This window comes from Sceloporus occidentalis, unplaced genomic scaffold (genome assembly GCF_023333645.1).
Source record: "Sceloporus occidentalis isolate IW3139 unplaced genomic scaffold, rSceOcc1.0.p SCAF_6, whole genome shotgun sequence".
NCBI classification, from domain to species: Eukaryota; Metazoa; Chordata; class Lepidosauria; order Squamata; family Phrynosomatidae; genus Sceloporus; species Sceloporus occidentalis.
In genome coordinates, this window is record NW_028316986.1 from 131,641,285 (window position 1) to 131,668,772 (window position 27,488).

Here is a 27,488-nt window from a genome sequence, read left to right on the forward strand (position 1 = left end):
ACACCTTGCCTGATGAAGACGCCAGTGAAACTTCGAAAGCTTGCAACATGTATGTTGTGCATTTTAGTTAGCCAATAAAGGTATCACTGTTTGGTGGATTTTTGATTGGATTTGCTAAATGGCCAACACGGCTAACCCTGGATGTTTATATGTGGTTTGTTTTGTTTTGAAATAAGATCTCTGATGTGATGGAAATCATTAAGAAATGTGTGAAAGGGGATCTTTTGCTTTAGGCATGGATCAGAGAAGAGACGTTGTTTACACTGTGGCTGTGCAGGCATTTCAGCCACATCCTCAACCAGATCATAATTTGGACTGATTTGGACTGACTCCAGATTAAATCGGGTTGAGTTAAATACGTTCCAAACTGGAATGGTACAGTCTGAAATGATTTGAATCAATTCAGAAATGGGAATGCTGAAATGGTTAAGAAATGAATTGTTTGGTAACTGAGTGCTCAACCTTTCCATTTGAGAACCTCACCAGCAATTTCCAGTTACAGTTCTTGTGGGAAGGAATGTGTCAGCTCAATGGAGTTATATATTCCATTTTCTCCTGCTCATTCTTTGTTGGCAGAAATAAATGCACATAGCTCAAAGTCAGCTATAATGGTAGTTAGCCAATGATCATTAGATGTTAGGACTGTACATTTCTGAAGTGTAGTAGAGTTTATTTGATTGTCACTGTGTCTCTTTCAGTCAGACTCAGACTGCAGTCTTGCTTTACTCCTTCTCTATTCCTTAATTCTACTGTTTGTTTTGTCAATAGCTTTTCAGTTTAGTATTTACGTGCCATTGTGATTTGACTGTTTTGTTTATCTTTAAGCCCCTCTTCCTATTAACCTAACTCTAGTTTTCTTAGGTTAAAATTCAGGTCTTCCCAATTCTTCTTAACAATTGTGTGTAATTGCAGTAGTGCAGGTAATTTTATTTTTATTTTACCATTTTATCCTCTCCCCTTGTATGCGTCTGGGAGCAAACACACACAATATTAGCTCTAGCATTTTAGGTGTTTGATTGTTGCTTTAAAAATTTATTCCTTTCTTTTTCTTCTTCTTTAGTATTACTGTGGCAAGGTGCAGTTGTATAGAAACAACAATTGGGATTCAATGCACTAAATACTAATAAGCTTAAAAGATATGATTCTGTGCAAGGGTGCATTAGTTTTGTTAGGTGAGATGAGGAATCTTCTGTTTTAAAATTTTAATGTAATAGCTCTGTCTTTTTAGTTATTGTATATGTTTCTCTGTGTATGCATTTCTTTCTGCCAGCAAGCAATTACAGCAGTTCACATTCTGTTCAGCAAAGCAATAAACATACCACTGTTCTTGGTATTTTGCATTTATTGTGAAGGAAAAGCACTATTCTTTTATTACACATTTGATTCAGATTTTGGTTTAAGAAAGTACTACATTTATATCCCTTGCATCATCTTATTAGTCACATTTATTCATCATGAACAAACAAGCCTGTTCCTTATCCTCCACCTCCTACGCTTTGTTTTTCTCCTTTTTCTCCATTACTGTTAATTTAACTTAGAACCATTGCTGAACCAGTGCCACACAGCTTGATACTCTTGCTTGGGCCACAGAAAGGCAGACTGATAAAGCTTCTTCATCCAAACTAAGGAGATTATCAGACAGCGAAAAAATCGGAAAAGAAAAGGGCATACTCTTGACAAAATTGCAAGATTGTGCTGAAGATTTTCAGATGATGTTGCATTTATTCAGGACTTAACCCATGAAGTTCCAGGAATGCTCCAGCAACAAACCATTCCTGGGACTTCCCCATGAATGGTTTGTTGCTGGAGCATTCCTGGATCTTCATGGGTTAAATCCTGGATAAGTATGATATGTCTGAAAATCTTCAGTGTAATCACACAAAAAGGGACTATGCCTTTTACTCCTGGCTCTCCTCCGCCCCCATTTGATAATCTCTTTAAGACTAATATGGAAAGAAATCTTGAAGCACTTTTAAGACTAAGTGAAGGTAAGAAGTTGGTAGCATGAGCTTTTGTAGACTAAAATTTACTTCTTCAGATGCATACATTTGAGGAAGGAGACTGAAGTCTACAAAACGTCAGGCTACCGACTTATTAGTCTCAAGGGTTCTACAAGATCTCTTTCCATACTGATTTTACAGACTACCATGGCTATATCTTGGTAAACTAAGACTAGTGAGGATCTCTGTTGGTGTGACTATCAGGCTGGTGAAAGTGGGAGCAAGTGTCCCACTGCCAGGAGGGTTCTCTTTCCTGTTCCTGAAGAACAGAGGCAGGCAGGAATGAGCACTAAGAGTAGCAGTAACATCCAGACAGTTGTAGCTCCTAGTCTGGAGATAGAAGAGAGGTAGATGTTTTACCTGATGGAGATTAAGGACATTTCTGAGGTGGATTTGGAAGCCCTCTGTTTAGCTGAAGTGGAAGATCTGAAACTTAGTAGCAGGCACACATCATCCATGTCAGTATCATGTCTCTCCTGATGAACTCATGCTCCTTCCTTGGTGTACGAAGGTAGAGCATTGTCTGAGACCAATGTGAGGTGCCAATGAAACCCAGGATTGCTATTATCTTCAGTGCAGGCAACAAGTGCATGGAGGTATATTCCCAGGATTTCAAATCAGCCACCACCTGAAAATCTCCCAGTTGCCACATGGCCAGAAGGAGGAGGAGCCAGCCTGCAATAGTCAGCATCAAGTTGTCTTGCCCATGAAACAGGGAGAAAGATCCCAGAAGTATGGCAGCTGGAGCAAGACCTGTAGAAAGGAACAAAGAGTGCTGGATCCTGTGACACAGAATCATAGGGTTCATTCCCTCTTACATTTAAACCGGTTTGGGATTCACCTTCACTCTGTGTTGGTAAATCAATTCCAAAAGGTCCGTGGTTCCCACTACGAAAGTGGATCTTTTCATTATGTCCTTGTAATTGCTTCTTTTTTGGCACGATTGTCATCTCCACTAGTCTGTGCTGCTTCAAAATGCATGTCATATGTGCATCATCAGTGACATAAGTGGCAGCTCAGGCTCTGGGTGGGGAGCACGCATTGGACCTCTTGGCTGAGCATCACTCAGGAGCACAGTGCTAAAGCCCTCAAAGGGTTCCATGGCATTTACAGATTTTTTAAAAAATAAATTGATCGAAGATTCATTGGCTTTGCAACTACTTGCTTTTGAATCAAATCTTCTATGAATTTTATTTTTTTTAAAAAAAAATGCACTCATAGGTCACACCACAAAGGCAGCGCTGAGAAAGAGGGGGAATGGTGGATCTACCAAAAACTGAGGAGGGGTGGTAAACACCCTCTGCCATTAGTCCTTCTCCTCCAGAATGATGCAATTCAGATCCGTCATTCCCACTTGTTGAACATGCTCTGGAATCAATTCTTTCCAAAAGAACTACCAAAGAACTAGTGTCAGAAAAGAGTGGTTTGCATTTGCCCCACTTTATCGCTGTTGAAACTGATCACACTAGGATCAGTACCAGTTTCAAATGGGAATGACGGTCATATAAACTGATTGGCAATTCATTTTAAATCATAGTGGGAACGGGCCCATAGAATCATAGAGTTGGAAGGCACCCTATGGGCCATCATGTCCAACTGCCTGTTCATTACAGAATCTTTAGCTAGAGCATCCCCAGCCTCTTTCTGAAGACATAGATGTTTATCACACTACTCTTATAGTGCTACTATTCCACTTTGACTGCTCTAGCTGCCTCCTGTTGCATTCTGGGATTGGCAGTTTTAAGGAGGGGTATTTAGAATTCTCAGTAATCAGTCCAACTCTTTGCTATTTTCTCCTAGTAGTATGGTGTCATCTGCATATCTTAAATTGTTGATGTTTCTTCTTCCAGTTTTCTCATCTCCTTCCTCAGAGTCTAATCTACTTCTGCATATGAGGTATTCAGCATACAGGTTAAACAAATAGGGTGATTAAAATGTAGCCTTGCCTGAACTCCCCCTCTTACCAATTGAAAACCATTCTGCTTGTCCATATTCTGTCCTGACAGTGGCCTTTTGGCTTGAGTGCATGTTTTATTTTACAGAATTTCTGCCTGCAGGTGTAATAATATGCTAAGCTGATAGCATGTAGATGTTTAAACAGAGCTGTCAACATAATTTCCAATCTATAAATTTATTTTATTCAGCTTTCTGGTACTATTAATCATTTTGATGGGCAATATGTAGCAACAATGACTAGTTTTTTTCAGGCATCAAGTTGGTTTTATTATTCCAGGAGTGATACTTCTGTAGAATTACAGGGCTGTGCTATTGCATCTGGTTTTGGATGATGGTTCTATCTTTACATATAACAGTTATATACAGTTTTGACTACCTCATATCACCATCACAATATATGTAGATAATATGCTAATTTATCTTTATGGCACCTCTCAAGGGTCATTACCAAGGCATAGTCAAATATACTGAGGACATTAATAATGACTGTAATAAAGCTGGCTTTGAAAAGCATTAAGGACAACATAATGATGCTTGCAGAGCTGCGGATATATTGGCGAAAGGATGAATGTGCATTAAATGGACTTTCATTTTGGTAACATTCATTCTGATTCAGATGAGTGTATAAAACAAGTTAATTTACCATTTGCTAGTAACCAGTTAAAGATTTAATCATGAAAAGTGCATTTGCTTCGAATGAGTTATTACTGCCAAACTTGCACCTTTGCAAATTGAATTATTTTTTGCGAGAAGGTGTTTTCAGATTAAGTAATGGGAGGACTACTGACCCAGCTGTTATATGATCTGATTACTAGAGATTTAAAGGGGTGGGGGGAATAGGTTTGTAAACAGAAATGGGGAATGCATGATTAAATATCACAAAAACAATCAGGACATAACCAAAGTTAAACTTCCAAGTTCAGCAGCAATGTGTTTGAATTCTTCCTGCAGAAGTCTCCATTATCCAAAATGTTTGGGACTAAAAACATTTTGGATTTCAGGGGTTTTCAGATTTTCAGAATATTTGCATATGCATAATGAAACCTCTTGGAGATGGAAAACAAGTCTAACATGAAATTCATTTATGTTATGTATTCACCTTTATACACATAGCCTGAAGTTAATTTTTCTACACAATATTTTTAATAATTTTGTGCATGAAACACAGTATGTGTGCACCATCAGAAAGCAAAAGTGTCACTGACTCAGTCAGCCATATGGATTATTTTGGCTTTTGGAATATTTTGGATTTCAGAAGTCCAGATAAGGGAAACTCAACTTGTATTCCAAAGACAGAATGGGTCATCATAAACCTCAGTCATCAGTTTCACTATTGTGGTTTCAGTCTCATAAAAATACCACAGAATTAGAAAAAAAATTACATATAGGAGAGAAAGCAATGTGTCCCTTGCCTACTACATTAAGCAATTAAAATTTCAAGGCAAATTGGAATGTAGATTCCCTTGTGTTATTTGCCAGCACAGGAGGAACAGCAGATCAAAGTCATTGAAGATGACTCTTATAAACACATAAGTGGTCGGGATCAGGCTTCTCACGATTTTTTCCAATGCCACATTGGAACAACCTCCTTCCCTCATTGATTTCTGTTTAAATTAGCCAAGTGAACTATCATTGCCTTGCCCCATTCCCAAGCAATGTAACTGCACAGGATCTTCCACTGTTAGCTATGGAAAAGACTCCTGAGTGCTTCTAACATCTGTCCACACAGAAATGTTCTTAAAAGACCACCTTCAAATACCGACAGGCATTTATTTTAGTAACTCAACAAGAACTCTGTGCACAAATGCAATGAAATAATATATCTACAGAAAATGTATTATGTAGGTGAATATTTCATAGGAACACTCCTGTGTTGTATCATAACAGGACAAACTGCCATTCTCAATCCTGTAAGATAGGATAACATGTAAAATACCCATTTTGTTTTTCAGAGATGCTGCTACCACTTAACATTTTTTTTAATAACTCTTACTCTGTGAACATGATAATCCAGGCATATACACTTATGGAGAAGGTCAGATCTCTTTAAACACCTTAACAATCAGGTTAGGACTTTCCTGTCAACTCTTATTCAAGGCAAGAAAACCAGATCAACTCCAGTTTTCCAGTGCAGTATATTCATTGGGCAAGTCACCCACTCTCGGTCCCAGAGGAAGGTAATGGTATCCACCTAATGAACAAATTCTGCCAAGAAAACCCTGTGATAGGGTTATCATAAGTAAGGAATGACTTGAACGCACACAACAACAGCAACAATTTTCATTAACAGACAGAGTAGAAGAAAGTTCAGAAATAGTCATTTGATTTAAAATAAAATTAAAAAAATAACCATTTAGTCAACTAACTAGGGGACACAGTGGCTCAGTGGTTAAGACGCTGACTCTGTCGATTGCAAGATCAGCACGTTTGCAGTTCAAGATCCAAGTGCTGTGTGACGGGGTAAGCTCCCATCACTAATCCCAGTTTCTGCCAACCTAGCAGTTCAAAAGCACGTAAAGGTACAAGTAGATAAATAGGTACCACATCAGTGGGAAGGTAACGGCATTCTTTGCAATCATGTTGGCCACATGATCACAGAGTTGTCTTTGACAATGCTGGCTCTTCAGCTTAGTAATGGAGATGAGCACCACCTCCTACAGTTGGTCACGACTTGACAACCATGTCAAAGGGGAATCCTTTACCTTTTACCAACTAACTCTAAAAATAATTAGTGAAAGGAGATTTGAGACAGGGATAAGGGATGAAAATAACCACACTGGAATTCCTGCATGTGGCATAAGACAACATTCTTCATCCTGCCCCTGCAGAGGCCAAGGGAATTTAATTGACAAACAAAGATATTCCTCTGGGGCTGGACAGATTCCAGTGGACAACTCAAACTGAGCAATCAACAACATAGGTAGACTTGTTCATACACCCAGCAGTTTATTCTTGCCGTTCTTACATACTTTTATTTAGAGCAGGGATGGGCACTTACAATGAGTTGGGGGGGGGCACTTTTTGCCTCTGGAACTCTCCTGGGGTTGCACAGATTCTTCCCCAAAAATGCTTTAAAAAGTAAAGACTCTTTAAAAAGTGGCAAGAAGTCAACATCTGTTTTTTGTTGTTGTTTTTAAATGAGTATTTTATATCTGCACAGTTTCAAAAGTTCCTGCAACCTATTTAAACAGTAAATAACCTCTCCAGGAGGCTCTTAGGAGAGGAAATTCACTCCTTTGAGGGGCCAGGAAAAGGACAATACAAGGAGTCTAGAAGAATCAGGAACCACAAATAGATCTTTAGGGGGTGGGCAGTTGCATGGATTCATTACACATCCCTCATTTCACAGATCCTTCCATATTGTTACATGTTGCCAAGAGTTTTTCTCTACTTTCTGATCATTGAATCTTCCATGGACTGTCTTGCACTGGCTTCTAAACATGAATATCTTCAGAGACCAGAGCTTAAATGGTTATTAGCTTTAAAAAAATAAAAATAACATGTTTAATAGAAGATTTATCCTTACAATGAAACTGGTATAGAGAAGCCAGGACTTAAACCCTGTCAGTTGTATTTGCTATCTGGATAGGCAATTATGAAAGAATGGAATGAAAGTAATTGGTGTAAAAAACTTTTGTAGACCCAGGGAAAGAACACGAAACTTCAAGAAGGGCAGGGCAGTTCAAGATGTACACTTGCAAACATTTTAAAAGCCCTGCACAAATTTGGTCAAGATCTTGTGGAGTTTATTTGGTAGTGTGGGAAGGAATTAGAATGTTTGAATAGAAAAGGCAACATTCTCAGTAGTTTACAGCTAACCTAGGGCCTTTGAAAATAAAACCAGGACTTGTAATTAGAGCATCTGGGTGTGTGGTGTGTGACTACTTACCTTTGTGGCATGTTCTCTCAGAAACTACATATTTGAGTAGCACCTGTTGCTGGGGTTAAGATTTGCAGGCTACAAAACATGCAAAGGCTCCTCATTTTTCATATGTTTAGAATTGAACAGGACACTTCAGTCCTGGGGAAAATTAAATAAAGAAAAATAAACATGATTGCAACTAACCAAGTTAGCGCTACATGTAGTTAAGCCAGAAAAGAAGCTAAAAAAACACAGTTCTAACCTCTCATTTTGTAGTTGCCTGGAGCAGATTACAGAGTTTCTTGTCAATCATACAAAATTGGCAAGTGATATCAATAGAGAACAAATGTCCTGACCTACCTTTCAAGGCCCAGCAAAATGATGATTGGCACTGGTACAGATTGTGTGTGTGTGTGTGTGTGTGATGTATTGCTCATGAAATATTATTTAATTTTATGCTGATAGTCGTTTATTGATCTTTCTTCCAGACACAGCACTGTTCTTTCCATCATTCAGTGTGAACTCATATTTAGAACTACCTTCACTAACATCTCTGACTGAGACTGGATTTGCAACAGGACAGAAATGGAACAGAGTAATGATCTACTTGACAGTGAAGACAAGTGCTCTAAATGGCACTCTCCTTTACAGTGAGTACAAAAGCTTTATAAATAATGAGTGTCATCCAGTGTCACCAAAACACACTTCTCCTTGCACAATAGGACTTTCCTTTCTCCTCCCCTCTGCATACTTAGAATCATAGAATCATATTGGAAGAGACCGCACGGGCCATCCAGTCCAACCCCCTGCCATGCAGGAAATCATAGTCAAAGCATCCCCAACAGATGGCTATCCAGCCTCTGCTTAAAGACTTCCAAAGAAGGAGACTCCACTACACTCCGAGGGAGTTTATTCCACTGTTGAACAGCCCTTACTGTCAGGACGTTCCTCCTAATGTTGAGGTGGAATCTCTTTTCCTGCAGCTTGCATCCATTGTTCCTGGTCCTGTTCTCTGGAGCAGCAGAAAACAAGCTTGTTCCCTCCTCAGTGTGACACCCCTTCAAATATTTAAACAGGGCTATCATAATCTTCTCTTCTCCAGGCTAAACATACCCAGCTCCCTAAGGCATTCCTCATAGGGCATGGTTTCTAGAGCTTTCACCATTTTAGTCGCCCTCCTTTGGACACGCTCCAGTTTCTCAATGTCCTTTTTGAATTGTGGTGCCCAGAACTGGACACAATATTCCAGATGCGGCCTGACCAAAGCAGAATAGAGTGGCATTATTACTTCTCTTGATCTAGACACTATACTTTTATTGATGCAGCCTAAAGTTGCATTGGCCTTTTTAGCTGCCGCATCGCACTGTTCACTCATGTTCAACTTGCGGTCCACCTGGACTCCAAGATCCCTTTCACATGTAGTCTCCTTAAGCCAGCTGTCCCCCATCCTATATCTGTGCATTTTATTTTTCTGCCCTAAGTGCAGTACCTTACATTTCTCCATGTTGAATTTCATTTTGTCAGCTTTGGCCCAGCTTTCAAGTCTATTCAGGTAATTTTGATTTTGATCCTGTCCTCTGGAGTATTAGCTATTCCTCCATCTGCAAATTTGATAAGTATGCTCCCAATTCTGTCATCCAGGTCATTGCTAAAGATGTCGAATAACACTGGGCCCAGGACAGAGCCCTGTGGGACCCCACTGGTCACTTCTCTCCAGGATGAAAAGGTGCCATTGTTGTGCACCCTTTGGGTTCGGCCAGTCCACCAGTTACAAATCCATGTAACAGTTACTTTGTCTAGCCCACATTTTACAAGCTTGTTTGCAAGAATACTTCTGAATTCTAGGGGATCTATTCTGCCAAATATTTTTTGTCTTCCTAGTAGACAGAAACTATTGGATGTCTGTATCCTGTTTTGTTATTATGCAGGTAGCTCTAGAATTATTCATTTGTTTTCTCCATCAAAATGACACCAAACAACGTTATGGAATAGTGCATGAGGATTTTATTTATTGAACCATCTTTTTTGTACATATGTACAAGGATTTCTACCTTGCTTTGTGCTACCAACAAAGGGACTAACTAAGCAATGTTATCGGTGAATAAAATAACTATAAACCCACATCATTAAAGAGAATATCTAAGCCAGTCACAACATCTTTTTTAAAAAAAGGAGCCAACTAAGAGATAATCAGCTTCTTAGCAACCAAGTTAAATGTTTACTTGAAGAAAAATATTTTAAAATGTTGACAGACCAACAAAAAAAAAAGGGGGGGGGGATAAAACTAAGTTCCTGTAGCATGCAACTTACATTTTAAAATGCTCACAATATATCCATAGAATTAGATCCAGAGTTGTCTTTCTATGAACATGAGAGGTGTGTCTAGAAGGGTATGGATTCTAGAAGAGGCTTCTTTTTGTGGGGGGGGGGGGGAGAAAAAGGTAATTCATGCTGGTTTCTTCTCCAGCTCCTGTGCCCTTCCCACCCTATTCTAGGAGTTTCCCTCAGTTCTCGGGAACAGATTGTGGGTGGGGCAAAAAGGATTGTTGCAAGAAATAGATAGGGGTGTAGTTACAGGGGGCAAACTGAGGATACTGCCCTTCATAATAATCCCCCCCCCCCATGAAATTTGCCTTTAGTCCCCAGATTTTTAGCTTTGCAAAGAATGAGACACCTAGGCCCTGTCTGCACTGACCAGGATTCTATGGGGGCAGCCCCACAGTATCCTGGCCCCTCAGCTGCCCATTACCTGCCACCGTTAGCTGCCCCTCTGTTCCTGTGCTGCGGTGGCTATCTGTATGGGCATCTCACTTGGCCATTGGTATGCCCACTTGTGTCTGAGGTCAGAATGAAGCATCACTGGTAGTCACATACTGGGCTCCTTCTTCTCACGTCGATTGAGCATTACATAGTAGTATCAGATACATCTTGTGGCCCAATGGGATACCCATGCAGACAGCCACTACAGTGCGGGAACGGAGGGATCCAAATATTCCCAAAACATCGAAGCAACAAGTAACCTTTATAACTTTGTTTTAATATAGTTAGCCTCTGGCTCTTGTGTGGAAAGTGCCAGACATTGTCCAGACTGATCACACCAGAACCGGGATTTGGGCTGTGTTTTGTTTGAACACGACAATGTCAGAACAGGGGTGGGATGAAGGGAACAGGGGTTTTGACCCATGCAAACAAGGTCCTGGATAGATACTTTGTGGGAGAGGCATTTGAACATTTCAGCCAAAGAGCTCCTCTGGTGCCTTTGACCAAACTACAACCCCCTGAATTCCATAGGATGTTGCTATAGCAGATGAAGTGGAATCATAATACTAGAACTGTGCAATGTCAGAAAATCCCAAGCTGCATTGCTCTGTCACAGTGGTAGGCATCTGCATCTGCTTAAATGAATGGCAGAGTGAGAAACTGCCTTCAGAAGAAGAAGAAAAAGTCACAAACATACACATGCAAGCACAAGCCCTTTGGTCTTGTATGGGTGAGCAACTGCATCCCAGTTTATGTACTTCTTTTAAACTTACTTAACTTTTTAACTTATGGTTTACCCCTGACAGAAGTAATACTGCTTGGCTTCAAGCATTTCTTCTGGACTGGGTCATGGATGAAGATGTTTAAATAGCAAATAAACTTTTATTCTAGCCATGGAGGAAGGTGTGTCAGCCAGATCATAAACCATTTTAAAATAGTTTATATTTTAACTGAACAGCTTCATTTAAAAAAAATTCTTTTTCAAAAATGATTTTAAAAAGGTTGAAATATGTTTGTCAAGTAAGCACAAAACAATATCAGAGTAAATAGCAACTGGATAGCAAATAGCAAGTCGCAGAAAACATGAAAACTGAATTAAATTTGATAACTATAATTTTATCTCTTGGGGATAAGAAAACATAGGGAACTTTTATGTCTTGTATACATGTGGGGCAGGGAGGGTGAAAGAGCGAGAGAGCTTTCTTGTTGATTGTAAAAGCACCAAAGAATTTTGTGCCTCCTTGAAGATGAGCGGATGTATTGTAGCAGAAGGTTCTGAAAGGCTACAGTCTGTTTCATTAGATCAAACTTGCAATAATGTTGTTCTTTTATAAAGTAGATTGGCATGGCTAGAAGTTGTAGACTACAAATATTGCAAATAAAAAAGAAGCAAAAATAGTTCAAAAAGCAGACAAGTGAATTTCCATTTGGTGTATGTTCTGCTTTGAAGCCAAGTCTACTGTTGCTAGCACAGAGTATGGTGCCTCATGTGTTGTGACTTTCTTTTCCGCTCCTCTGCAGTGTGTTGTATTTCTTTGGCCCTGTAGGTCATCCCACCATGGAGCCATAACTCTCCTGTGCCTTGCTATCTGATCTCCAGTTATCCTCTGTGGGAATGTCAGCCTGCAGCCTCTATGGAGACGATATTTTCCATATATTTTTACAACAGCTATAAGCTCTGCAGGGATCCTGATTTGAGACAGCTTTACTCAGTGGTGCCGGCAGAGAACTAAAAAGCACAGTGAAGCCAGATGGTGGTTTCACAAACCTTACAAACAAGCTGTTGAACATTATACACTGTAGTTTTCTGACCTTTTCAGCAAATACTGCATTTCCAGTGGTTTGGGGACTGAAAGTTTTCAGATCATCTGGCAGGTTGAGGACTGTATCCCTGGGGACAGAGGAGCCATTGGACCAAAAGGCAAAGGCAAGAAACCTATGAGAAGGATATAGAGAATGGAATGAAAAAAAGAAGATTGGGAAGGAAGGCTATGTGGCTTGAGAAGGCTGGCTGGCTTGTGTGTTTCTGCATAACAGAGGGTTGTACTGGATGGCCCTTACGGTCTCTTCCAACTCTGATTCTATGGAATATGCAGAATGCATAGGAAGTTGAAGCAAGCATGCACTTAGGTGACCCCCCCCCCAAAGAATTTGCCCAGTGCTTAAGCCCTGTCTGGGAGTGGATTGTATCCTATGGAGAATAAGTGAAGCCCTCCTGGAAGCGGGGATGGACCCAGGATGCCTTCCGATTTAAAATTTAAGCTGGCTAGATGTAAACTGGTTTAACAAGCAATGTGACAAGCTCCTTAGTCTGGTTTCAGGCCAGGCTGTGGGATAGAGACAGCTTTGCTCAATAGCAACAGCAATAACATTTACATTTCTATACCACTTCATATTGAATTCAGCACTCTCTAAGTGGTTTACAATCTGTAAGCCAATTGCCTCCAACAAGCTGGGTACTCATTTTATTGACCTACAAAAGCATGGAAGGTTGAGTCAACCTTGGAGCTCTGGGACTGGACTCACAAGATTGTGGCTGCAGTACCAGAATTTAACTACTGCACTACCAGGGCTCCTGGTGGATGACCTACACTGGAAATTGAAGAGTGGGAATGTGGCCCTATTGGTTCTGCTAAATCTCTCAGCAGCTTTGAGTACTATCAACCATAGTATCCTTCTGGGTTGCCTTGTAGGAACAGGCTTGGAGGTACTGTTCTACAGTGACTCCATTCTTTCTTGAGGGAGCACTCTCAGAGGGTGCGGCTGGAGGTTCATGCTTGACTCCTTGGCCATTGGCCTGTGGGGTTCAGTCTTGTCTCCTAGACTGTTTAACAACCATGAAAATGCTGAGACAGGTTGTCTGGAGTTTTGAAGTCAAGTGTCACCAATATGCTGATGATACCCAGCTCTATCAATCCTTTCCACCCAATTCCACGGAAGCTGTTTCTGTGCTAAAGTGGTACCTGGAGTGGATGAGGGCAAACAAACTGAAGCTCAATCCAGATAGGACAGAGGCATTCTAGATCAGTTGAAATACAGATCTGGGAATACAGATTCAGCCTCTATTTGATGAGGTTACACTCCTTATGAAAGCACAGGCTTGCAGTTTGGGGGTATTTCTACATTCAGCCCTGAACCTGAAAGACCAGGTTTGAGTGGTGACCAGGAATGCATTTGCACAGTTAAAGCTGATGCACCAACTGCACCCATTCCTGGAGAAGTTGGATCTTGGTTGAATCCCTTTGGATTACTGTAATGCACTCTTCATGGGGCTGCCTTTGAAAGGTGCTCACAAATTTCAGTTGGTCCAAAGAGCAGCAGCCAGGTTACTAACAGGGGCTGGCTACAGGGAGCACATAACTCCCTTGTTGTAACAGGTCCGTTGGCTGACAGTCTTTTTCTGGGCACAATTGAAAGTGCTGGTGATGACCTAGAAATCCCTATACAGCTTGGATCCAGGCTATTTAAAGGACTGTATCTCCTTTTGTTACCCCATTAGAGCTTTCTGATCATCTGGAGATGCTCTTCCCTCCATCCTCTCAGTCTTATTTGGTGAGAACGAAGGAGAGGATCATCTTCTTGGCTGCTCCCAGCCTCTGAAACTCCCTCCCTCCTTGCTCTCCTTCTGTCAGTAACTGAAAACATTCTTGTGCCACCAGGCTTTTGGAAATTGAATGGGATGGACTTTTAATGATGCCCTGTGCTTTTTTCTTAATGTTTTATAGTCCATTTAATCTCTTAATGCATTTTTATATTTTTAATGTTTGCTGTTTTAACCTGACAAATTGTTTAATTGTTTTGTATGTAGATAACTTTATATTTATACTTTTATTTAAAAAATTGTATAACTTTTAATCTGTATTGTTTCAAATATGTTAGCTCCCATTGTTGGGAGGAAAGTGTGATATAAATTAATAATAAAATTATAATTACAATTATAATAAAAGTACAGCCCATCCACCCCAACCATGGGCTTCCCATCCCTGGATTTAAGCATCCACAGATGGCAAGCCCCATTACTCCAATGGCCATGCATGCATGCAGCCATGGCAGACTTGCCATGTGCACGAGCACAGCTATGGAAAATCATGGGAGTTGACGTCCTCTGGTTTTTTGCAACCCCCACCGATACTAAGGGCAGACTGTACAGCCCTATGTGTGTATGTACCTTCAAGTCCCCTGTTGACTTATGACAACCCCATGAATTTCACAGGACTTTCTTAGGCAATGAATATTGAGAGGTGGTTTTGGCACTTCCTTCCTTTGAAATATCCTGTAGCACTGGTATTCCACTTTAACTGTCATGGCGGTATCCTGTGGCATTCTAGGGTTCATAGTTTGGCCAGAGGCACTATAGCTTTCTGACTGAGACTTTTAAGTGTTCTTCCCTAAACTGCAAATCCCAGAATAGGAAAGCTAAAGTGGAATCATAGTGCTATAAATATGCAGTATGACTGGGCATAAGCTCTTTAAGGCTGTCCTTTGCTTACCCCTGTTCTAGAGCCTTGACCACAATGGAGAGTTTTTGCCAGTTGCTTCAAGTGCAGTTTGCAACCCCAGGAGGAAACTTAGGGCAAAAAAAGTGGAAGTCTTAGTCTACATAGATCCAGTTTATATTTCCTATACTTTGTTCAACAAGAAGGTTTAACATTTTATGTCATGTACTGCCATTCACCTTCATCATCAAACAGTGGCTTAAAATATGCACCTTTTCCTATATAACAGGTAATTGATCTGGGGTGGTGCAACAAGAGGGCCACACAGTAACCACCTCTGGTGAAAGAATAATCCATCTTGTTAGTATCAACACTTTGAAATAGACTTCGTGGGAACAGAGCAGATGTTATAGATATCAGTTGAGATGAAAAAGAGAGCTTTCCATACCTGCCGTGGAACAACCCTTTTGAATTCTGGGTCCTATACAAAGAAATCTGTAATAAGACAGGGGGGAGAAAGGCTAAAATAAAGAAAGTGTCATGAGGTGCATTTGTCAAAAATCTTGAATAGGCTTCCTTGAAGCAATTCCAGTCTAAAAGCTTTTGCTGTGGGATGTAAAGCCACTGAACAAACTTTAACTTTTGTGTGTTTCCTTTGAAAAAAAAAGAACTAAGACTCTACCAAAAAGCACATGATCAAAGTCTGAAAGCAGACATATGACCACATCCCAGGTGGCAAATTATACCCACTTCTTTAAGAAATGGTTGGTGAGAAAAAGCCTTTATCTTATCTGGGTTTTTTTTTTATTAATATGTGAATATGTTAATAAAGAATATTAAAAAAAAGAGAAAAAGCCTTTTTTTGGTTTTAGCAAATACTGATATTTGAGATAATGTGTTTGTATCTTTGTATGTTTGTATGTCAGCAATAAAAGCACACTTTCCCCCCTTCATTTTTATTGTATCAGGATGCAGATGTGGCTATCTGGAAAGCAAATTAAATCAGTAAATTAAAGCATAACTTCAGTTGTATGTTTTTTTCACCCATGTAGATTTATCAGAATACAGAAGGCATACAAATACTGCTTTGTATGGAATGTTACTGATTCCAATATATCTGTTCTGCTTTAGAGATAAGTAGAGTTAAGATTTTAGATATAAATAGAGTTAAGATTTTACAGGTAAATAGAGTTAAGATTTTAGATTTCAAATTCTTCTCTTTGTAGCCTATCATTTGTGGTGGTTTTGGTTGGGGCAGACACCCATGGCAAGATGCCCTTTCTATAGGAAAGGCCAAAAGTGTGGCCTCTGGGTCACATACAACCTTAGGGCTTCAAAGTATATAGCCCCAGGAGTTCCCACCCAAAGCACACAAACTGAGAATATGCACATTTTTGAGCAATTTTTTTTGTCTGCAAAAATTTTTTGTTCGTTCATTCATATAATTTATTTATTTATATCTCACTTTTCTCCCAACGCAGGATTCTAAGAGGATCACTATAATTTTTTAAAAAGTACAGTTGGCCCTCCATATCCATGGAATCCTTATCCAAAGATCCACTCATCCATGGGTTGAAAATATTCCACCCCCAAAATTCCTAAAAACCATACCTTGATTTTGCCATTTTATATGAAGTCTCATTGGATACAACTGGAAATTTAATATAAGGAATATATTTATTAAATCTTAAAGGCGTTTGTTTCAATTATTTGCTGTAGCTAAAAGTAGTAACAACAGAAACCTGTGTGATAAGAAAGACACAAGTATTTGTAACTGAACAGATAAAATGTGATCAACCTTCATAGGCACAACAGAACTAGCAGGTAATAAGTTGAATCTGTTCCAGATCTCATTTTACAATTGGCAATGTGTGCATCCATGTAAATTGTCCCTGCAACAAATGATCAAATTTTTATTAACAAAATCTCTATGGATCCTTGAAGCTGCAAGTTGCAGTTGCAAGCAAAACAAATTTATTGGGTTTATTTTTGTCTGAGCCATTTAAACTGAATTGATTCAGGGTAGTAAAACTGAAGATTACAACATAGCATTTCTATCAAAATATATATAGATGACCAATTAGTGTGTAATTAGTGTATTGTGCCTTATTCTATGGGCACAATACTCTTCAGAAATAAAATCACCATGTATCTCTAGTCTATAGAGACCATGGTTTGCATTGATTGAAAGAGAAATACAATGAATGGTTCCCTGATTTCCCTGGTCTCTCATTAATTTGGATAGCTTTGATAAATATGATTTTTGATGATGCCATGCTGTCGAAAAATGATGCGGCAAGTTAGCTGGGCTGGGCTGGTTTCAATATCGGTATGATTTGACTGAGTCTAACTTTTCATCTGAAGATGAGTAACATATTTATAAACCAGCCACAAACCCAGGCTGCTGAAGGCTGTTATCTAAGGGTGGAAGTATTTATTTTATTATTTTATTATTTTTAAAAACCCTATATTCCTCTATGGTGAACCTTGCAAACTACACTCTGGGCAACTCAAAATTAAAGGTAAAGGTAAAGGTAAAGGTAGTCCCTTGACATGAATGTCCAGTTGCAACCGACTGTAGGGGGCAATGTTCTTCTCCGTTACTAAGCCAAAGAGCTAGCATTGTCCAAATCGTGGTGTTGCCTTCCCACCAAAGTGGTACCTATCTATCTACTTGCACTTGCATGCTTTCAAACTGCTAGGTTGGCAGAAGCTGGGACAAAGTTAAACTCAGTGATAAAATCACCAAAAAGTCTCAAGGAAATAGCATAATTAGAGAAATATGGCATATGAAACATTGGCTGGCATCTTGTTAGTTATATATGTCAGTGTAATACCAGCAGATCTCTTTTAAAGGACATTCTAGAGGAAGCAATTCAATTCCTCCCTCATGTAGTGACACTCACATCCTCAAAACTCACTGTCTTTTGCAAGGGAAAGGCAGAGACAGTAATTTAGCAGCTCATGGATAATGAAGAAGCAAATGAAATGTGTCCCACTGTGATTCTATAACTGGACAGACAATGCCATCATCTTCTGAAAACGGACAGAGCTTGATGTTCCTCCTCCATCCCCTCTCCTCCACGTCTCAACTAACCACTAAATAGCTATGTCAGTAGGGAATCAAGACAGATTGATCCTGTGAGAGGAGAGGTGTGAGATGGGCTGTAGCTGCACCGAGGTAGAACGTCTCCCTATACAAGATCTTGACCAACAAAGAAAGCTCATGAAAGTAATACCTGCCTAAGCACAGAAGTCTTTACTATACAGCAAAATTATTTCAAAAAAGGTGCTGACCTCAGTTCCTGGATCAAAGGTTTCTGGGGTTTAGATGCAGCTGCTGGAAAGGTTCTTCCTGCATCTTGCTCACAGTCATTCAGACATATTGGCTGTGCACATGTGTTGAGCCCCTTTCAGAACATTCTAGAACTGAGTAGCTTCCTGTAGACCTTCCCCTCCTTGTACTTCATATGCCTGAGTGCATCAAGCTACTATCCCTCAGTTCCTTTTTATCTGTTGCAAGAACAGCATGTTGTTGTTGTTGATAAAATTGTCATTATATAGCACCAACAATGTATATGGTGCTGGAACCCAACATGCATCATAAGGAATCTTCTCTTTGTTCAGAGTTTCATGTCTCAGACTATTGAATATCACAATTCTCTTTATTATTATCCTTTTGTTCTTCAACTTCTATATTTGGACTGAATGGAGATTTTTCATAGAAGGACACTCCATCAGATCTTAGTTTTGGGCAGGCCTGTTAAGTGAGGCCATCCCTAAGGTATCCTGGACCAAGATAATTTCAGGCTTTAAAGTTCATCACCAGCACCATGAATTGGAAATATATCGATAGGCCCATCAATTCCTACGGGAAGAATATGATGTGATCCCATTGGAGGGTGCCTACCAGCATCCCTGTTGCTGTATTCAGGACCAATTGCAGTTTCCAAACACTCTTCAAAGGTAGCCTATCTAGAGCATGTTCCAGTTATCCATTCCAGATATACCTAAGAGTTTCACCATGTCTATCAGCAATGAAGCCAGTTGATAGCCAGTGTAAAATGAGCAAAAGCACTCCTGGTTACAGCTGGCACTTGATTATCTGGGTGCAAACCTAAGGCCAGAAGGGAAACTGGTTATTTAAGGGAAATACTAACCCAACCCGAGTAATACCTCAAGATTGAATTTCTGTTCCAGCGTCCACTCAGCTCCTGATCAGAAACACCGCTGCCTTCTTTGGATTAAATCTCAATTTATTCAAATTCATCCAGTGATTGGATGAATTCTACAGGATTTTTTTTTTCTGAAGATTTTCAGGATTGAATAAACTCAAAGGCATCACTAAGGGAGTACGGGAAGTGTGGGACGTGCCATGTGACACCCTAAATGAAGTGCTGCCCGAACATCTGCCTTTTGGCAGAAAATATGGTGGTGCATCCCTTTAAAACACTGGAACTTAGTGGAAGAGATGGTGTGTGTGTGTGTGTGTGTGTGTGTGTGTGTAATTCTCTTAAAATTTTCTTTTAAAACTTCACATCTTACCAAATTTCCACTTTAACCACATGAAACTATGCACATATCAGTACATTTAGGCAGTGCATATGATGTTATTTTAATTTATCTTGTTTATGTTATAACTATTGCCATTACATTCAATGCAATGATATACAGGAATTACAATTTATGGTGTGATATGAGAGGAGGTCAGTGGGTAGATGTGACACCATGAGTTACCGCACCAGGTAATGCCAACCCTAATAACACCACTGCATAAACTATATGCCTTCCCTTTTCCATCCCTTTGGAAATGTAATTAAATCTATGAATGCTAGTTAAAGCTATGAATATTTTAATTGAATAACTTGTAAATGGTTTGTTCCATGGTAATTTCACTGCAAAATACAAATTTAGCAAATTTAGCAAATTAAAGGCCTATTTGTATTTTATCAGGAGGCCACCTACCTTTTATTTCTGTTATTTTTGAAACTGATACCTTGAAAAAGTATCACATTTATTTTAAAGTAATCTCTGCTAAACACAACCTGTGTAGTGAAGTTCCTTATCTTGATTTTGATCACTACGCATGTAACTGTCTCACTGCAACAGTCCAGTTGTTCCAGATTGTTTCAGCCTTTACTCCATTCTTCTTACAAAGTCAGCAAAACAGGATGGATTTTTAAAAAGATGAATTGCTGGTTTAGTATTTTAATTTTCAGTTGTGGTTGTAAAGTTTAACAAGTATGTATTTATAAAAGTAAATGATTTTAAAATGTGTGTCACTTTTACTGACTTTGTGGAGAAAAATGTTCTCATTGAAACCATCATTATTTTAAAAGAGAACATTATTGATTGTGGGTAGATTATCACAACAATAAATTGAAATGGGCCACTTTACTCAATTGCTCCAAATGACTGTTGAGAAGCACTTTTATATTTGACATCTTTATTAACACAATACTTGCTGATCAGTTATTTGGGAGTAACAAGAGTAACAGAAACTTAAATGATTGTTGGTTATATACCAGCTGTCAAAAGAACAGGCTATTTTTTAAAAAGAGTGAGAAGAAGAAAGTAAACACAATCCACAATACATAAAAAATTACCATGTAGCCCAAAGGAACAAAAACTTAATTTGAGAAAGAATTGCTAGCCCAACTGGTCCAATGGACTGTCAAGGACTTTCTGACATGCAATGGCAAGAGTATATTTATTCAGTTATTAGAAGTATTTATTTTTCAGTCTTGAAAGAAAAGATCATGCTAATCTATGAATTTAGTGGATCTCATAGAACATAACAACTACAGCTCAACTCTTCAAAAGGCTGTGAAGCGCTATGAGATGTTCTGATATGTCTTGGAATTAAAAAGAAACTCAGTCAAGGGTGAGAGTAAAATGTTCCAACTGGTCCAGGGAATTTCTGTAAAACAGTCTGGAACAACAGGAGCCATTTTAAAATGTGTGTGTGTGTGTGTATAAAATGAGAACTGCAGCAACAAATACTATAACCTCAAACAGATTTTTACCATCTAGAAAAGTCTTTGGTTGCGTTATTCAACAATTCCATCTATGTTTCTCTGTACAAATACTTGAGCAATAAAAGGCTGCTCTTCATTCCATTTGATGTTTTAGGATGATGTATACTAATCCAAAGTAATAACAACCACTGATAAAAGCCTTTAAAACTAAAAAATGCCCTCCGCCACAAAAAAAAGTTAAAACGTCTGAGGGAATGGGGATATTTTTGCCTAACACTGCAAAGATTATAATGTGGGCAGGTTGAAGGGGTGGTTGCATGGCTATTCAAAGCTTCTTCTCCTGCAATCCTACTGCTTCTCAGCTCATCCAATATGCAAGTCACTGACAGATTATATTGGAACTATTGCCACTGCTTCATAAAATCCTGTGGTAGTCATTGCCAGCTAACATTAAGACAGCAGCAGATTGGTGGACAGTGGGTAGGACTGGGCGAGACTGCAGCATGCTCTAAGGACATGTCTACACATGCCAATTGCACCCATTTCCCCCCTGCCCTTGCTGAGACATGTCTACATTATACAGGGTCAGATGCCCAATTGCAGTGTGTACTATCTTCTGCACCAAATCAGTCATATTCCTGCCTGAATTTCGCTTTTAAAACTCACTTTTTGATCTGGAGTTTGCAGGAAAATCCAGAGCATTCTGTAGTGATGCTGGGCAGTTGTTCACACATATGTCTCACTTTGCCACCTGACAGGGCAGTGGCAGATGCTGGCTTCCTTGTCAGTGAGTGGAAAGCTATTTGGAGCTGCATTTACATTGCAGAAATAATCCAATTTGACAACATGGCTCCATGCTGTGGATTTTGCAGGAAAATCCAGTGCACTCCATAGCGATGCTGGGTGGCTGTTTACACATGTGTCCCACTGTGCCACCTGGTACCATCTCAAGTCACTCCCTTGGAGTCACAACGTGGTGCCCAGCCATGTGATCGATACTTGGTACCTCATTTTTAACTTCAGAGGGAGCAACTCATGTCAGCAGAGGTGGCACCAGGTGGCATAGCAAAATGCATGTGTAGATAGCAACCTATGGCATCACTACAGAGTACAGAGGTAACAGGGTGAATCTGAGGCAGTTCTGAGGCCAGAATACTCTGAGAGCACCTGGTAGTATTCTGGGTGGTGTAGACAAACTGTCAGTCTAAATCAAAGTGAACATCAACTGAGGCTTCTCTGACCATCCATCATTTTCAGTGTTCATGAACCAGGCTGTGCATGTCCTGTGGTTACACTGTTTAAAATTGTCTTAACTGGTAATAAATTGTCTGGTTTTTAACTGATAAGCTATTTAGTGTATTTATAATCTCTTTAAATGACTGTTACTATATATTGTCTTAAATTGATTTTATTTTAAATATCTCTGAACTCTTTGAATATAGACCATGATATAAACATTTTAATTAATTAATTAATTAATTAAATATTTTTCCAATATGTCTTCAACACCCCTTATCCTTTCCATCTAAAGAAGAAAAATAGGACCTCATCCTACTGCTCATCACTGGCAAACATGAGGCAGAAGAGGGAGGATAGTAGAGCAGGTAGGGCAGTGGCAGATGCTGGCTTCCATGCCAGTGAGTGGAAAGCTATATGGAGCTGCATTCACACAGCAGAAATAATCTGGTTTGATGCCACTTTAACTACCATGGTTCAGTGCTATGCAATTGTAAGAACTGTGGCTCCACTCTGGTACCACAAACAAACTACAATTCCCACAAATGCATAGCATTGAGCCATGGCAGTTAAAGTGGTGTCAAACCAGATTATTTCTGCAGTGCGGATGCAGACTAAAATGCTGGACCTTCTTGGAGGTAGGATTTCACTTCACTAATGTGGGAATCACATGCTGCCACTGAGGCAGAGTGGCATGGAGTAGACAAATTGGCAGGAGTGCCCTATACTAGGTACAACAGCTAGCATCCTGAAACCAATATGTAGTTTCAAGGTAACCAGGTAAAAAGAGGATAGGCTGCTGTATCTTTAATAATTGTGTAGAAGATGACATTTAGAATCATAGAATCATAGAGTTGGAAGAGACCGCAAGGGCCATCCAGTCCAACCCCCTGCCATGCAGGAAATCCAAATCAAAGCATCCCCGACAGATGGCCATCCAGCAGATGTTGCATGTCACACAAGTTCCACTTCCCAAGATACCTTCTTCCACACAAGCATTAAAGTCACAGGGGTCCTCTCTTGTTTCTCATGTGGCAAGCCTATGCATTGTAAGTTTTGAGCTACTTTACTTGTCAGGTGACAATGTACTCTAGCAGTTTGTGTCCAGGGATTAGACACTGCTGGCTTTTTAGCCCTAACAATAAAATCCCTTCAGATCACTTGAGATTCTTAATTTTTATCTATTGCCAGGGGGACTTTTTAGGACATTCTACAAGGAGGAAATTCAGCAGAAGCATTGGCTCTTAAGTACCCTTCATAGACAAAACTCTCAGCTCAGTAATAATCACATTAGTGGATAGCAGTCCAGGGGCTGGAGGCTTTATATGCAAACATCATTAGGTTGTTTTTTGCAATCATTACTGCATAATTATATCTGAAAGCAGAAGTGTCCAAAGAGAATAGTCTGTGCTGACCATCACAGATCATTCAGTGGAAAAATATAATTAGTAACCTGTGTGGTTAATTGGAGCTTTTAAAAATGACTTTCTTCCTCACTGGGGATACCCCTTCTAGGTATCTTTCCTTCCAACATTGATTCATGTTTTCGTGTGCTCAGATGGAAGTAGCCAAAACTACACAGCCAGGCACACACATTACGTAAAATGGCAGTATCAGTAGAATCCAGGTAATCTTCAGGTTTGTTAGGGAACTGAATAATAGGATCTTAAAGTTGAAAGGGGACACAAGGGCCATCTAGTGCAACTCCTTGTCATGCAGGAATACACAGTTAAAGCACTCTTGAAATATGTCTATGTAATCTCTATTTTGAAAATCTCCACAGAAGAAGAAGCCATCACCCTCTGAAGCAGTCAATTCCACTGTCAAATAATTCTTACAGTGAACTGGGGGGAAATGGGAGCAGAGGTGTTGTCCAGTCCAAGGGAATGAAAATCACAAGTCAACCAAGTGGCTGGAAGGTTATATAAATGCACTCCACACTGCAACACACTACTGCAGTCTCTTTGTCTTTGTTCACACTATTTTTCCAGGGGTACTGAATAATTATAATTTCATTGTCTTTAAAGCCAGAGATGACCATGCTGGAGAACACTTCCTTCACCTTTACCTTGTACATGGAAGACCAACTCTTCGGTTTGGCTGTGGCACTCCACAGGATGTTCTGACGGTAACTGCCAACCACTCCATTAGCAGTGATGCCCTTGTGCCTATCACAGTAAGGTATGGATTTCTTATGCTTCATTGAATGGAGACACATAATATATAGCCTGCTTATTTGGCACCAAAGAACACAAAGAAAAATAAAACAGAAAGGTCAAGTGCAATCCTCTGTGGACAAACCAAAGCTTTATTGGTGAGGAGAGAGCTATAGCTCAGAGGTAGAATAGACATTTTGAAGGTGGAATACCCCAAGATGAATTCCTTTGTGTAGTTTTAAGATGTAGTCCTTTATTATTAATGCTTGGACCATAATCCATTTGCATGCAAAACAAATAATGCAACATAGGATAAATAGCACATAAATCTGGAACACTTTAAAAAACACTTGATTATGCTTTGATTAGATAAGAATGTTCCCAAAGCAATCAACTGCAATATTGGCTATAAGTCTCACCCAAATGTTCATTGCTGCAAGGGCAAAAAGAGAAACTTGTGCATTGCCATAATGTTAGTAGTATTTAATAAGAGCTAGGAAATCCTTTCTGGAATACTGCTACAGTGTAAACAAGATATAATAGATTCCAAACATTCAGTTCTTGGTTCTGCATATACAGCAAAAAAAAGGCAACTCCTCAATTTATGGAGCCCTACAAATGCACAAATGTAGGGCCATAAATGTGTTAGAAAATCTGCCATCAATCATAGCTGTAGGCATGGTTTGAAGGAAAAGGGCTTGTTTAGTTAGTAATCAAACTGTAGAACTTTTTTTAAAATGGGAGCAGAATAAAATTTATTTATTTATTTATTTAAATAAAACACTGCAGACTGTACAGCCAATACAGTCCCTGAGTTCATTTTGAAACCTCATCTGATCTAACCCTAAGGCCAGCCCAAGTCCCATTCTCATGGTACATTACTGAAGGAATACATCTATGCTCTGATCTAACACAGAGTTAGTTTGGAGAAACACAACCACCCTGGCTTCCCTTTGTTGTTTTCTTTTTCTTTACTTTTTTCTTTTCTTTTCTTTCTTTTCTTTTTTTCTCTTCTTTTTTTGTTAAAAAAAAGGAAAAGGACGTGTGACTTCTCTAGATTGCTAAATTTATAAAGGTTATTCTAATTTGATAAAACTATGACTTCTCCGTTTATTAATACAAGTTCACCTATATACCACAAAAAAGGCTAGTGAATGCATTGGGGTGAACAAACTCCAAAGATCTGTTACTTAATTCCAAAGAAAGAGAGAAAGTTTTCTCCTTCCATTCCTATCCCACTCCCTTACTTCTTGGCTTTCTGGGGGTTATTTTAATGGTCAGATTCAAAGTATGTTATCTTGCTTCCTGTTTGTTTCTTTGCCCCTTCCCAGTTGACATCCTTCTAAGGCTTCAGTAATGTAAAATAATTCCAGCCCTGTGTTAATTTGCACAAACGTATGATTTATGTAGTGGTTCTTCATAGATACTGTACAAAGGGAGGAAGGGGAAATGCTAGCTCCGCTGTGATCCCATCTGCTTATTTGTTTGAAAAGCACTAACAATGATATCACAACAGCAAGGATCACAGCAGACCCCCTCTAATTTCATTTTAATCTTCAATTATTGATCAATGAATTTTCTTAAAAGGTGAAGGAGCAATGTTCCTTTATCTTAAATGACAAAGGAGCAGATGGATATGGCTGAATACAAAAGGAAAGAATATTTGAAAATGTGTGTGCACCTGCCTTCAAGTCACCTGCTGACCTATGATGATCCCATGAATTTCAAAGGGATTTCTTAGGCAAGAAATACTCAGAGGCAGTTCTGCCAGTTCCTTCCCCTGAAATATAGCCTAAAGCACCTGGTATTCATCAGTGGTACTTAGCTTTTCGAGATCAAACAGGATCTGATGCCTTCAGGGTATTTAGGCCCGATATTTGCAAATATCCCCCCCCCCCATATTGAAAAAGACTGGTTTCTCAAGGGTCAGGGATTCCTGAAAAGGAGGATGGGCAATACTATTTGTACTTCAGGATGGAAAATGTGCAATGCTTTTTCATTCTCTCTCTCTCTCTCTCTCTCTGGCATGGAAAATTGCATGTTCTACACAGAAAACAAGTTTCCTACACAGAAAAAAGTATTTCCCATACAAAACAAACAAACAAAAACAATTCTGTGGATAGGATGCTTTCTTCTGTGTAGGAATGCCAAGAAACTTGTTTCCTGTGACAAAGTGCTGTTTTCTATACAAGAAACTTCTTATTGTGTAGAACATGCTACACATGCACCACTTTTTTTAAAAAAAAGTTTTAAAAGTGTAAAATCTTGCCCTAATCTTTATGCATGTATATATATTCAGCATTACCTGCATACCAAACTTAATTCAATTGGCTTCTTTTGTCCGCTAGGTACATCTTTTATCTTTTGCCTCTAGCCCCACCTAGCCCATGAACTCCATAATTCTTAGTGGATATCCTTCAAACACATTATATTGATTTAACGATCATTTGATATTCTTGATGCTGTAGTAGGACTGTAGATAAAACCATCCTATAATCCAAGAGCATGGTGTAGTGGTTTGAGTGTTGGACTGTGACTCTGGAGACCAGTGTTCAAATCCCTGCTTGGCTATGGAAACTCACTGGGTGACCATCTACAGGTCACACACTCTCAGCCTCAGAAAATCTATGGTAGGTTTGTCTTAGGGTCACCATAAGTCAGAAATAACTTGAAGGCACACAAAAACAACAAGCCCTGAAGAGATGGCATATAGTTATCAGATTCAATTCTCATATCCAGATGCTTATTTTCAAGTTTTCCAGCTCAACATTTACTTTAACTACACATATTCACAAATTCCTGCCACTTCTTATAGCTACGCTGTGCTAGAAATGAAAGTCATGTGCATTTACCCATTTCCTTCATTTATCTGGATTTACTGTTATTTGGTGTGCTAGTGTTTTTCAAGATTAACGCCACATATGCAACTCTGCACTTTGGTGGGAATTTATATCCATCTGATATGATGAGCAGGTGATTTATTTTATTTTTTTAGATTTCCGTCTACAAACTAAAAATAGGGAGGAGAAATAAAGAAAAGAAAATGAGGAGCACTATATCCTTTATCAAGCAACAATAAATATGTAATCCTTCACCAGTCATCC

General features: G+C 39.3%; 1 protein-coding gene across 1 annotated transcript in view; it reads left to right on the forward strand.

The window, feature by feature from the left end:
* Window positions 1-27,488, forward strand: part of EYS (EGF-like photoreceptor maintenance factor) — a 670,725-nt gene that overhangs the window by 488,157 nt on the left and 155,080 nt on the right. The window contains exons 19-20 of the mRNA XM_089530993.1: window positions 8,307-8,468; window positions 24,256-24,409. Coding sequence (XP_089387119.1) covers window positions 8,307-8,468; window positions 24,256-24,409 — 316 coding nt within the window. The remainder of the gene's footprint in view (window positions 1-8,306; window positions 8,469-24,255; window positions 24,410-27,488) is intronic.